Source organism: Centropristis striata, chromosome 15 (assembly GCF_030273125.1).
Source record: "Centropristis striata isolate RG_2023a ecotype Rhode Island chromosome 15, C.striata_1.0, whole genome shotgun sequence".
In the NCBI taxonomy this organism is placed as follows: domain Eukaryota; kingdom Metazoa; phylum Chordata; class Actinopteri; order Perciformes; family Serranidae; genus Centropristis; species Centropristis striata.
Genome location: NC_081531.1, coordinates 23,031,739 through 23,045,211, shown reverse-complemented (window position 1 = coordinate 23,045,211; position 13,473 = coordinate 23,031,739). Strand labels below are relative to the sequence as shown.

The 13,473-nt window shown below is 35.7% G+C and overlaps 1 protein-coding gene across 1 annotated transcript; it reads left to right on the top strand.

Moving 5' to 3' along the window:
• The first annotated feature begins 855 nt into the window (after positions 1 to 855).
• tiprl (TIP41, TOR signaling pathway regulator-like (S. cerevisiae)) lies at positions 856 to 11,935 on the top strand. The gene is made up of 8 exons (XM_059352261.1): positions 856 to 1,075; positions 3,407 to 3,534; positions 4,388 to 4,567; positions 5,172 to 5,271; positions 6,209 to 6,340; positions 7,788 to 7,883; positions 7,985 to 8,047; positions 11,396 to 11,935. The coding sequence occupies exons 2-8, from the start codon at positions 3,410 to 3,412 to the stop codon at positions 11,525 to 11,527; spliced, it is 828 nt and encodes a 275-aa protein (XP_059208244.1). The 5' UTR covers positions 856 to 1,075; positions 3,407 to 3,409; the 3' UTR covers positions 11,528 to 11,935.
• Positions 11,936 to 13,473: the final 1,538 nt, after the last annotated feature.

Genomic DNA, 13,473 nt, shown 5'->3' with positions numbered 1-13,473 from the left:
TCCGGATGGGCCGAAAAGTGCATATTTGTGCACGTTGTGCAAAAACGTGCATGCCGATCGCTAATAAAAGTCATTTCACACGATTCCTGATTAGGGCGCAACTTTTGACGTTTTTACTTTTCGCAATTTCTAAAAGCTGTGAGACTAGTTACGCGCCAAAGTTTTTACGGAAGAATAATCTATAAAGAATAATAAACATGAGCAATAATAAGAGATGCCTCATGCTTTGCACGAGGCACTAATAATAAACGAGCAATAATAAGAGATGCCTCGTGCCTCGCTGCTTAGCCGTGGCACTAACAAGCCCGGTGAATAATAGTTTGTGTGCTAAATAATCATCATACAGTAAATATGGTATGTGATATAATAATAATAATCGTACAGTATATATGGTATATGATATAATATATAATAGTAATTATAATATATAATAATAATAATAATAGTACAGTTTATATGGTATGTGAAATAATAATAATAATAATAATAATAATAATAATAATAATAATAAAATAACCAGTATAATAACGGCATATAGTGATAATAATAATAATAATGGTAGCAACAGTATATAATAAAAATAATAATGATATACACAAAGAAATAGCAGATTTCAGCAACGTCAAATTGACTTTCTGTAATTAGAAACGCCGATACATATTAAGGTTCATGAAAGTATTTTGAATCTTACTTATGAAAATATAGTTAGAGATATGTTGAATTAAAGGCTGAACGTGACGTGGCGGAGATGACTTATGGCCGTCCAGTCAAGTGTGTTCAAAGGGCTGCTGCCTGCTGCTGGAACCAACGGAACCATAGCATAGTGAGAGTAGCTAACAAACCCGGACAGTTTATACCGACGCACTCACGCAGCCTCCATGACAGGTACCAGTTAACAACAACACCAAGGTAAACAGATCTATTCTTTTTGCAGCACTGGGCGTGTAAACACAGCCAGCTGTAGAGAGTGACAGTGTTTCTGCTCATGGCCGGACTTCTTTAATGTCCAGCCGACCAAACAGACCCGGTGTTAGCAGCAGAGCGGAGCCCAGAGCTGAGGAACTCACTGTCAACGGTAAGACATCATCTGTTCTCCAACTAAAGAAAAGAAAAGCCATATCGGATAGCTGTTTGTTGAAATTAACGAACAAATTAACCAATTAACGTACTGCCCTACAATTCAATATTATAATGGGTGTTTTTGGAGAAGAAAAAAAATGTACAATGGGGTGATTCTCATGAAGCGTTATGATTTTAGGTTTTTATGTGTATACATATTTTATTATATATATATATATATATATATATATATATATATATATATATATATATATTATTTTGTGCGGGCAGTGCGTTTTATTTATTTTTTATTTTATTCTATTTTATCATATTGTATTTTAGTGTTTTATTGTCCACTTATCTTTTTTTTATTGTGTTATTATTATAAGTGGATTGGATTGGAAGCCAGTCTAAGCTATGTCTGTGAAGATTATAAGGACATACTTTATTAAACTAAATATATTTCACTTTTATATGAATTAATACATAGCCATAATGAGGCACAATTCATTGTTTTGTGTTAAAATAATAATTTCTGTAATACTTAATTACTGTAATGCGTCCAGATAAAAATGTCATGGTTTTTCCACACTTATATACAATAAATATTTAATAAACGTTATAAAAATAAATATACATTTGTTTAAAATGTGTAATTTAACAGATTATAATAATTTATAATGGTTTTTAACAATGTATAAAGAACAAAATCTGAATGAAAATTGATGAGAAAAAAATGGTTAAATGTTACGGTAATGATAGAATTGTTTGCATTAAAATATGTGTATATTTTAATAAAATACATTTTGGTGATACCAGCTACCCTTGAGCATATTTAAGTACTTTTAAAAATTTTTTTTTAATTTTAAATAGATTATAAATTCATATTAAAACAGTGACTTGAGATTGTATATGTTATAAAGGGTCAAAGAAAATATGTATTCAATGCTCTTGGACTTTTGCTACGAGCTGTACCATGCTCAGGAGAATCACGCAATGGGTAAAAAAACCCAACTATTTTCAATGAATGAATATGTGACTTTATTTTATCTTCTGAATTGACTTACTACAATAAATTAAAAGGTGTAGCTAATTGAAATGAATGCCAAGAATGTACCTGTATGAGTGCAAGTCAAGAGTACATACAGTCATGGAAAAAATATTAGACCATTGTTTTCTCTAATTTGTTGTTCATTTTAATGCCTGCTACAACTAAAGGTACATTTGTTTGGACAAATATAATGATAACAACAAACATAGCTGATAAAAGTTTAATTTAAGAGCTGATATCTAGACATTTAACATGGGAAGTTAAACTCTCATGAGCTATTTTTGTCGTTATCATTATATTTGTCCAAAGTTGTACAAGGCATTAAAATAAACAAGAAATTTTAAAAAAAGGTGGTCTAATAATTTTTGTCCATGACTGTAGATGTGTTATTATGTGTGTTGATACATCATTGTGTGTGTGTTTGTGCTGGTCATGCGGCTGGTTCACTTTCATTCTGACTGCCAGCTCTTTTATCCCTCCTTTTATTTTTTGTATATGTATTTCTCCAAACTTCATGTTTACTTGTCAACTAAAACATTTTTTAGTTGAAGTTGGTGTAAAAAAAAAAAAGTCTTCCTAAGGTTTAGATTAAGATTAATTACTTTATTAATCCCACAATGGGGAAATTCAACCATCAATTGTTATCCCACATACCGGACGATATGGCCCTAAAAGAATATAATGATATTTCGGGGTGTTTTGACGAAATAATGACGAAATAATTAAAAATATGTATGAAACATGATTTTTTTTTAAATTATTTTCCAGTCTGTATGAATGAAAATCATACAAAAAAAATAAAAATCATAACCATAAACACATTAAATTACACCACATAAAAGTGAATTAAGTAGTGGTGATAATGTGCGGTTACCTTGACGACAGTAAAATGCTGCTAACATAAATGCATCAGAAATAATCATCCAACAATGTATATATAATGTATAAAACAATCTGAGTGGGGTCATTCTGCATAACAAGTAATTTTACTTCTGAAACTTTAAGTATATTTTGTTGCTGGTACTTTTGAACTTTAACCTAAGGAAGTTTTGACGTCACTATGTGAAGAAGTAGGAATGTTGCCATTATCTCGATATACATTTTTTTTTATCACATAAAAAATATACCAGTATTATTGTGAAGGATACGACATGGCACACCCCTATACCACAGTATACCTTAAAACACCCTACTCCAGACACGGCTCAGCCAGTCATAATGAAGGAATGGAACAATCCAACTACAACAACCAAGACACAGCCCCTATGTAAAGTCTCCTGATGATCTCTGTTGTAGTTGATGTTGGCCTCTCTGTCCACGATGATGTCTCATGGCTTCAAGAGCAGTCGGCAGGACTTCACCTTCGGACCGTGGAAAGTGACTGCTGCCAGAAACCACATCATGAAGTCCAAAGACATTGAACGGTGAGATGTTCCTCTCACAGTAGGTAGCAGATCTTCTGCTTTTTACTTGTTAAAACGCTTATGGGCCCTTAGCTTTTACTCAGATTATGCAGCCCCGATATGTTTAACACATAAGAACCCAGACCCAGTAATCCTTGAAGGAAATGATGGGGGATCTACCACAGACCAAGTGGACCACATAGAACACATTTCTGATGTTTTAAACAACTACCTCTAAATCTCAAAGATCTGTGATGTGACATATACGATACATTGGGCGTTGATGGAATTTATTTTTATATTTCTTATTTTAAAATAAAAAAACTTGACACATTTCCTACTTTGAGAGACACAAATTTGCCTTTTTCTCTGCATCTCCACAACACATATCAAAATTGTGACATTAATAGTGCAGTTTAACACCAAATTATTTTCAGATTTGTTTTTAAGTAACAAAATAATAATACATCAATAATAAATAAAAACAAATAACCATTTGCCTTTTTGTTTGCATCTCTATAACATATATCAAAATTGTGACTTTAATTTGTTCAGGAAATATGGTCAGAACAAGTTAAATGTAATTCAGGACACCCTATTAACAGATTAGATTTGTTAAATGGGTTTAAATTTAGCCTCGTAACAAAATATAACCTTTTTGAAATTATCTACTTTTTCACATTTCTGTTTCCAGTCACACACATATTTTGCATAAGTCACTTCCAGTCACATGACCACCACACCAGGATGTTGAATAAAGCATAAAGCATGAAGCATAAAGCTGAATATGGGAGATTGTAGAAGATTTATAGTGTTTGTTACAGGGTGTCGCCATGGGTTCTTATGGGTTAATGAATGCTGATTGCCTTTCTAGGTTAGCGGAGGAGATGAACATGCCCTCCCTCCCAGAGATGCTGTTTGGAGACAACATCCTGCGCATCCAACACGCGGATGGCTATGGCATTGAATTCAATGCCATCGATGCCCTAAAGAGAGTCAACAACATGGAGGATGCTGTGAAGGTGGCCTGTGCTCAGGAATGGCAGGAGAGCAGGTAGGATGAGCATCAGAGCTGGAGGATTGTTTTATTGCAGGGTATCTGGGTGATTGTCATGAAGCCAGTCTAAGTCATGTCTGTCAAGATTATAAGGACATACTTTATTAAAATACTACATATATTTGTTTTAATTTTTTGTAATGGGCTTTGTGTTGGGTATGAGATTCAAAGAGGTCATAATAAATTTTGCCATTATTTCCTTTATTTGGTTTATCCATCTCAGTCCCCATAAGGTTATTAACTCTTACAGTTCCAGGTGTTTTGAATTTTGAGTGTAGACTCGGTAAACATATTTATTCTGCATCTTCCAATAGAAACACTGGATTATGTATGAAAAAAGTTGACAAAGATGAAAAACGAAGGACATTTTCACTATAATTTTAGGTTTTTTTTTAACCACACAATACATTTTCATTTAGTTATTGTTTTTTAAAAAACTCTCGTTTTTATTTTTATTTCAGTTTACGAAAATGTTTTTTTCAATTCTAGTTTTCGTTATTTCGTTTGTTAACTATATTAACCTTGCGCCCCAGTTAAAAATATATACATACAGAGAAGAAAGTCACCTGCGTAGTTAACATGAATGTCTGTCTCCTACCAGAGCTGATTCTGAACACTCCAAAGAGGTAGTCAGACCTTACGACTGGACGTACACCACAGACTACAGAGGAACTCTTCTAGGAGACGGCATGCAGATAGCGGTGGGTCATTTAGCAGTAACATCGGTGCCTTTTGTTCTGTGTATGTGATTTCTATCCAGCTCAAATCAACTTAAAACCCTGAATTTCAACCCCGAGGGTAAATTCAGTTAGTCTGGTAGAATCTCTGTTAGAATGAGTCAGCCTGATGACTGTAGGAGAGAGGGATCTTTTGTATCTCTCCGTCCTGCAACAGAGAGAGAGGAGCCGTCCACTGCTGTTTTTTTGGTCCATAAAGGTTTTGTGTAGCCGATGTCTTCTTATTTTGAGTTAAACTGCACGTGTTTCAGATAATGTTATGTCAATTTTTTGTATTTTTTTTGTAACACTGCAATTTCAATTTACAATAATATTATGTTACTTCTTTCAGTTTTACTAGGCTAATGTTATGGCCAACTTGTGGCCATTGAGAGGTTGTGTTCATTCTTGTGTTCATTCTTGTACTCATTTTTTCTATGTTTGTATTGATGCCTGTTGTCTTTGTTGTTGTATGTCTGTAAATTGTTGAGTGTTTTGTTTTGTAATGTACTTTAGGACCCCCTCGAAAACGAGAGGATTCCTCTGAAGGGGTTTATCCTACTCAATAAATTTCTGAATGATCCAGGTATTTCAGGATGGCCTGGAACATCTTGACAGGTCATCTCTCCACCACCTCCTCCAGTGTGTCCAACCTGGCTCCAACCACAGAACCAGCTCTTTAGACCAATCTGATCATCTCTGTGTGTGATGCTGCCTCCCCAGCAGACTGCAGCATAAAACAACACACTACCACCACAGACTGATAAAACATCTGCAGCATCTTATTACAGATGTCCAGAGATCTGAGCTTCAAGAAGAAAAAGAGGCGGCCCTTCCCCTTTTTGTAGAGAGCGTCTGTGTTTAGGGACAGCTCTGTTTCCATCTTTATTTTAATTGTCTACCTGTTGTTGTTCGCCTGAAGGTGACAAAGACGTCGGAACGTATCGACATGGAGAAGCTGAAAGCTCGGGAACAGATCATGTTCTTTGATGAGGTGCTGCTGTTCGAAGACGAGCTGCACGACCATGGCGTCTCCATGATCAGCGTCAAAATTGTGAGTGTTGCGTTGATGTCGATGATGGTATCTGCGGGGTCTTAAAAAGTCTTAAAACCTCTAAAATCCAATAATTTGAACTTAAGGCCTTAAAGTGTCTAAAATTATCTAAAAAACTCATAAAATGTCGTAAATAGGATTTTGAAAGGTATTAACGTTACTTTTATTTAAAACTAGGGCCGGGACTCGATTAAAAAAATCTAATTTATTAGAGGCTTTGTATAGCCTGGGTATACCCATACTGCTTTGCGCGCTCAAATTTAATTTCGAACCTTCATCCAGTCTGGCAACCAGGGCCGTTTCTTAGCCCTGTTTTAGGGATCCAATCACAGAACGGGGAGGGACGGCAAGACGATGACGCGTACTACTCGGCACTTGGAAGCTTGTAGTTTTCTTACGGATCCAACATGGCTGCAGCAGACGCGAAACTCTCTTTAGCTGTAGACGGCGTTTTAAATAGTTTAGAGCGAAAGTTGAAAGGTGAAAGGTCTCTCGGCGGCTCCGCTGTCCCCCGGCTCGTAGTGAGATCACCGGCGTTGCGGTAGCGCCGGTGATTAGCCCCGCTAGCGGCGCTAATCGGAATCAACGCTTCCATCTGTTGGTTTTTTGTAACTAAATGTCCCATCATCCACGGGGCCAACCAAAGCGTCTCATCAACTTCTTCCTTCATGTTCACTGTGGTTTGTTGTTGTCTGAACTCATGAACGCTACTTGGTGCTCCAGTATAATCGGTCCGCCTGAAACTCATCCAGTGAGAAACGTTCCGTGGTGCAAAAAAGGGGTTCCGCGATTAAAATGCGTCAATTTTTTTAACTCGTTAATTTTTGTGTAATTAATTCATCTTAATTAACGTGTTAAAGTCCCGGCCATATTTAAAACAAATACATAAACTTCAGTCTTGCTTTTAAATGTTTAGATTTTTTGAGGAGGCTATAACATAACTACAAAACAGAACCAAGTACCTGTGTATCCTGGTCACAATTTAAACAATCAGAATTAAACAGTAGGAAATTAAGGTTCGAAACAAACATTAGTTCACAATAGAGAGGTTTCTGGTGTTAGTAGTTGGGTTAAGCATTTTTTATTCCAATGTGGAAGAGCTGTGAATAAATTCATACACTTTCCAAGTCATTCCGGGCCTCAGATTTTCCTTCATGTCTTTTGTACTTTTTTGCCAGAATGGATGTAAAATGAGTCATAAATTGTATATGTTATGGTCTTAAAAAAGTCTTGAATTTGACTTGCTGAAACCTGCAGAAACCCTGTTTATGATGAACGGTTACTATTGATTAAAATGACTACCAGATTTAGTAACATTTAAGCAAAGGGACTTTTAATTGTTTTCTGTGTTAGTGTGTCTGTGTCAGTTTCACATTTAACATATTGATATGATATTGCATGCAAAAAGAGTTTGAAGATGTTGCTGTGTGTCTTGTTGATGATGCAGAGGGTGATGCCCACCAGTTTCTTCTTATTGCTGCGTTTCTTCCTACGAGTGGACGGAGTGCTGATTAGAATAAATGACACGCGGCTGTATCATGAGGCAAGTTGTTTCCTTTCAGCCAGGACAGAGTGCACTTCCTGCTGTTGTGGCTGAAGTTCTTCACACTGACTAAAGTCTTTAATGTTGTTGTTTTGTTCCAGGCTGGAAAGGATTACATGCTACGAGAGTTCAGCACGAGGGAAAGCAAAATAGCAGAACTCAAGGTGAGTTGTGACACGGCATGCACTAATAACAAGCTACAGAGCCGGACGGACTCATGGGACTCAAGACAAAATATCATTACAGGAATATATTGTATTGCTTCCTCTTGTGATACACTGGCAACAAGGTAAAATATTTTGTATATATTTGATACTGTCTGGTAGGGGTGTTAATTAGCAGAGGTCCCATGATACGATTTTATCCCAATACTTGAGTCATACGATATTATTGTGATTTTAATCATTTTGCGATATGGTGAGTGTTGCGATACAATATATTGTGATTTAACCCTCTGGAGTCTCCAAAAGCACCAAATCCAGACTTCTTCATGACATCCAGACTAGAAAACAAAGCAGCGTGGAGCCCTACTGTAAATTTACCTCTAAAGTTCTGGCTGTAAACTCCATGAGGCCAGTTTCAGTTTGATGATGATATACCAAGTAAAACTGGAGACAAGCTCAAATAGATTTAGTATAAAATGATAGAACTGGATGGAACCCTCTTATATGTTATATTTGACACCTTTGTTCACATTTAAAATATTTAAAATTCTTTATTGAGCATGATAGTGTTTAGAAAGTAAAAAAAAAAAGATTCAAAGTCACATTTTATGTTGGACTAAAGGACTAAAAAAGACACAAAATGACGAAGAAAAGACAATCACTAGAAAAGACACAACAAAAGACACAAAATGACCAAAAAAGACACAAAATGACCAAAAAAAGACACAAAATGACTAAAAAAAGATACACAATGACCAAAAAAGACACAAAATGACCAAAAAAGACACAAAATGAGAAGACAGAATGACAAAAAAAGACACACAAATATTTTTTTTGTTTAAATAAATGAATAAACGTTTAATGTAGCAATTATTTAGTTGTTTTTGTCACACTTATGAATTCAATGCTGACTGATCTATGTTTAACACATTAGATTTATTACACCCCTTAAAATCAAGAGGGCTTTGTGACCCCCTGGGGATCTTTGGCGCCCCCTGGTTGGGAATCACTGCAGAGCACCCAAAGAGCCCCTGAGCTGAAACCATCCCTTTATTTCGGCGCCATCTGCTGTAACCCTCCAACATCGCAGCTCCACTTACACTACACCACTTGTACACGTTGTACCTCGATGATATTACACCGTTTGGTCCTGTGACTTCTCTTTTTGAAGTCGGCTGTGGCTCAGTTGGTAGATCGCTCGTCCAGTGATCGGAGGGTTGGTGGTTTGATCCCTGACCATCACAGCCTACATGTCGAAGTATCCTTGAGCAAGATACTGAACCCCAAATTGCTCCCGATGCTGTGTTCATCGGTGTGAGAATGAATTCCCAATGGTGGCAGGTGGCACCGTTTATGGTAGCCTCTGCCACCAGTATGAATGTGTGTGTGAACGGGTGAATGAGCACAGTCTGTAGTGTAAAGCATTTTAACTTTTCGCAAAGCGACTAGAAAAGCGCTATAAAAGTGCAGGTCCATTTACCATTTTTTCCCGCCTTGGAGAAACTTGCAGGGAAAGCAAATCCCCTCCCACATGACGTGAAAATCACCACAGTTTATCACCACAACTTAAAAACTTTCACTTAACTTAATAACCAATGATTTGCATTTGAAAAACATTCCCACTATTCCCATATATTTTCAGAAAATGCTGGATATTAATTGAAATGTACATCTATACGATCAATTAATACAATAAAAAGCAGTGATTGAATGTAACTAAGTACATGTACTACTACTTTTTAATATATTTTTTCTTATTGTCTTTTTATGAAAAGATACTTCTAACTATTTAAAAAATATTTTTAAATTTTGAAATGGGTCAATTTGACCTGCAACATAAGAGGAGGGTTAAATAAGTTTTGAATGCAGGACTTTTACTTTTTTTTTTTTCATTCATTTTTTTATTTTTTTTATTACTTTTACTGAAGTAAGGGATCTGAATACTTCTTCCACTGATTAAATGTCTATATTCTCAACTCAACTTTATTTGCAAAGCACTTTAAAACAACCCCAGTCGCAACAAAGTGCTGTACATAAACAAACAGAAACAAGAACAATAAAATTAATAATACAGGAATAAACACTAAAATTAATAGTTTTATTGCTTTAAAAAAAAAAACAATTAAAAAATAAAAATAAAAGCAAACCATAAAACGCTAAAACAAGAGCAGAGTCTTGTGTGTGGTTGAAAGCCAAGGAATAAAAAAAGGTTTTAAGATGAGTTTTAAAAATATGCAGGACATTGCATAAATCCTCCCCATGTATTTCAATAGAAAACTAATTTGTTCATTGATAATTGCTCATTTTAAATTAATCTTTTTCTCATAATTACAGGATTATATGTAATTTTTGTAGCACAATATGCGTCTTGGGCTATTTTGTCCATTTTTGAATCCTTTTCATCCTGCCTGTATACACCTGCTGGCCACCTGTATATTTTTTTCAGCACAACCTCACCTATATGATCTGATAATAATTGATTTTTTTATTCTGACTTACTGGATCAACATTTGGAACCAAAAAGAAACAAAGAAAAACCAACATAAATGTGATCTTGTGATTGTGTGTCATCCTGTCATCAACTCTGGTTTTTATTCTAGTGGGACTATCGTAACAATTTTGGTCATTTTGTGTCTTTTGTTGTATCTTTTTTTGTTATTTTATGTCTTTTTTGGTCATTTTGTGTCTTTTGTTGTGTCTTTTTAGTCATTTTTTTGTCTTCTGTGTTTTTTTGGTCATTTTGTCTTCTCATTTTGTGTCTTTTTTTGGTCATTTTGTGTCTTTTGTTGTGTCTTTTTTAGTTATTTTGTGTCTTTTTTTTGGTCATTTTGTGTCTTTTTTTTTAGTAATTTTGTGTCTTCTTCTGTGTGTTTTTTGTGGTCATTTTGTCTTCTAATTTTGTGTCTTTTCTGGTCATTTTGTGTCTTTTTTTTAGTAATTTTGTGTCTTCTTCTGTGTGTTTTTTGTGGTCATTTTGTCTTCTAATTTTGTGTCTTTTCTGGTCATTTTGTGTCTTTTTTAGTCCTTTAGTCCAACATAAAATGTGATTTTTCAATTTTTTTTTACTTTCAAAACACTATCATGCTCAATAAAGAATTACATTCTATAACTTTATACAAAATATATCTGGCCTTGTCTCCAGTTTTACTTGGTATATCATCATCAAACTGAAACTGGCCTCATGGAGTTTACAGCCAGAACTTTAGAGGTAAATTTACAGTAGGGCTCCACGCTGCTTTGTTTTCTAGTCTGGATGTCATGAAGAAGTCATGATTTGGAGCTTTTGGAGACTCCAGAGGGTTAAAACTCCTGACTGAATTGATCTAAACTTGCTGCTGTCTCCTGCAGAATGTTCCTGCTGCACTGTACACAGATCCTAATGAGATCGCCCAGCACTTGACCCTGAAGCTGATGGAGTGTGAGAAGCTGGAGCTCCCAGTGATGGAGCCTGAGTTAGCTGAGAACGACGGCCTCCAGTAACCAGTATGCTCATCGGTCCACATTGATGTGTTGCATGATGAAAAATGGGAATAGTAGTCTTAAACTAATCTTACGGTAACATAACAAAAATTGATCTGCCCTTAAAATAACTGTACAGGAATAGTTTTTATATGTGACCACTACAATGGTGTGTTGTTAACACTCTGCAGCCAGACATTAGACAGTTTCAGTGTGCTCACAGTGCAGCTCCATGCACTGTGATATCATAGAAACTTTAACCCTGGTTGAGTTTGAACCGATTTTGTTTTATGAGACATTTTTTCACTGTCAAGTTGAGCGGCTTGGTAGCTGTTTCCATGCTTGTAATATTAGTGTTTCGATAATGTGTTTGTAAAAAAAAAAAAAGAAAGAGCCACACATAGGAGCACTGCATTTTCTGAAGTCAAAGTCATCAAGAATTTCTGTAAATACGTCTACTGTATTTTCTAAGTTGACTTACGGAAGGTGAAAAAAAGCTTGTTTTCCATTTGCAAGTCAGACACCTCCAGAATTTATGTGAATATGTCTTCCATATGGCCAAATAAATTCTGTGTGTGAAAATACAGCTAACTGCTACCTGCTTATGCCGGCTTCTTGTTTTCTTTTCAGGAAGTTCATCATGGTTTAATTATTTCCTATCAACATTCGCAGTGGGACAGTGAGTCCGGTGGGACTATGGAACCTAAATGAAATGGTGTTGTAGTTTGAGGGAGAATGATCGATTATTACCAAATATAACTAGAATATGGAATTATCCATCCAACAAGAGAATTACCCAGAGACCAGTCTAATCACAAAGAAAGGGATGAACAATTTTTAAAAAATGAATCACATTTTATCACCGGGTGGCATGTTCCTTCATTCCCATGAACACACACACACACACACACACACACACACACACACACACACACTGTAGCCTCGGCTGCGGTCAAACATTGAATGTGTATGAAGAGTGAAAACTGAGACTGAAAAGGTTAAATACTTTCCTTGTCTGTTAGAGACTTCCATATGAGAGGCCGTATGGGCCATAATTCATTCTTCCCTCTCACATACACAAAAAATATCCCTCACATTCACAATTTTACCTCTCACATTCACAATTTTTCCTCTGACATTCACAATTTTACATCTCACATTCACAATTTTTCCTCTGACATTCACAATTTTACATCTCACATTCACAATTTTACCTCTCACAAACACACTTTTACCTCTCACATTCACAATTTTACCTCTCATGACGTAAGTCGCGAAAAACTGCCCAGAATTTTGCATTGAAATGAATGGGACGCCCGAAAAAAAATGAGCGAAAAAGAACAATAATTGGAGATTTTTAAACGTCTACTTCTCCGGCATAATTTCACCTAGAGACTCCATTTAAACTTTAAACAGTAGACACAAGTCTTGTGTATTGGTGTATTAATCCACGTTTCGATAGGTCATATAGTTTTTTATCAATCCCTGTTCAATGACCATGATCATTTTTGGAGAAATTCTGAGATTATAATGTGTGTGTATTGCACGGAATGTTCGTGTCACAGTGTGTGACATCATCGCCAGAGTGTAGAGGGAGAGATAAAATTGTCAAAAAATATATTTGAAAACTGCGCTCCAGGCCACAAATTGCACTCTACAGAAATCATTTATACATAGAAACGTAGGAAAATTTGTCTTCTCACTCACAATCCTCTGGTAAAGCTGTCAGAGTTATAGTTTTGCTCTGATTGCCTTTGATCTTTGATGTGATTACAGTTACAGATACATGCACACACACATGCGCATAAGCGCGCACACTCCTCAAGATACACATGCTTCAAACCATTTTATATAGTCTATTCTTCAAACACACACACACACACACACACAGGTAACTTTATGCAATTTTCGTTACACAACTGTCCAGATACACATGTTTCACACACAGACACACACACACACACACA

Coding starts and splice junctions, on each gene's coding strand:
- tiprl (XM_059352261.1), top strand. CDS start 3,410: ATGTTGGCCTCTCTGTCCACGATGATGTCTCATGGCTTCAAGAGCAGT. Junction 6,341..7,787: donor CCATGATCAGCGTCAAAATT/GTGAGTGTTGCG, acceptor TTGATGATGCAG/AGGGTGATGCCCACCAGTTT. Junction 8,048..11,395: donor GCAAAATAGCAGAACTCAAG/GTGAGTTGTGAC, acceptor TGTCTCCTGCAG/AATGTTCCTGCTGCACTGTA.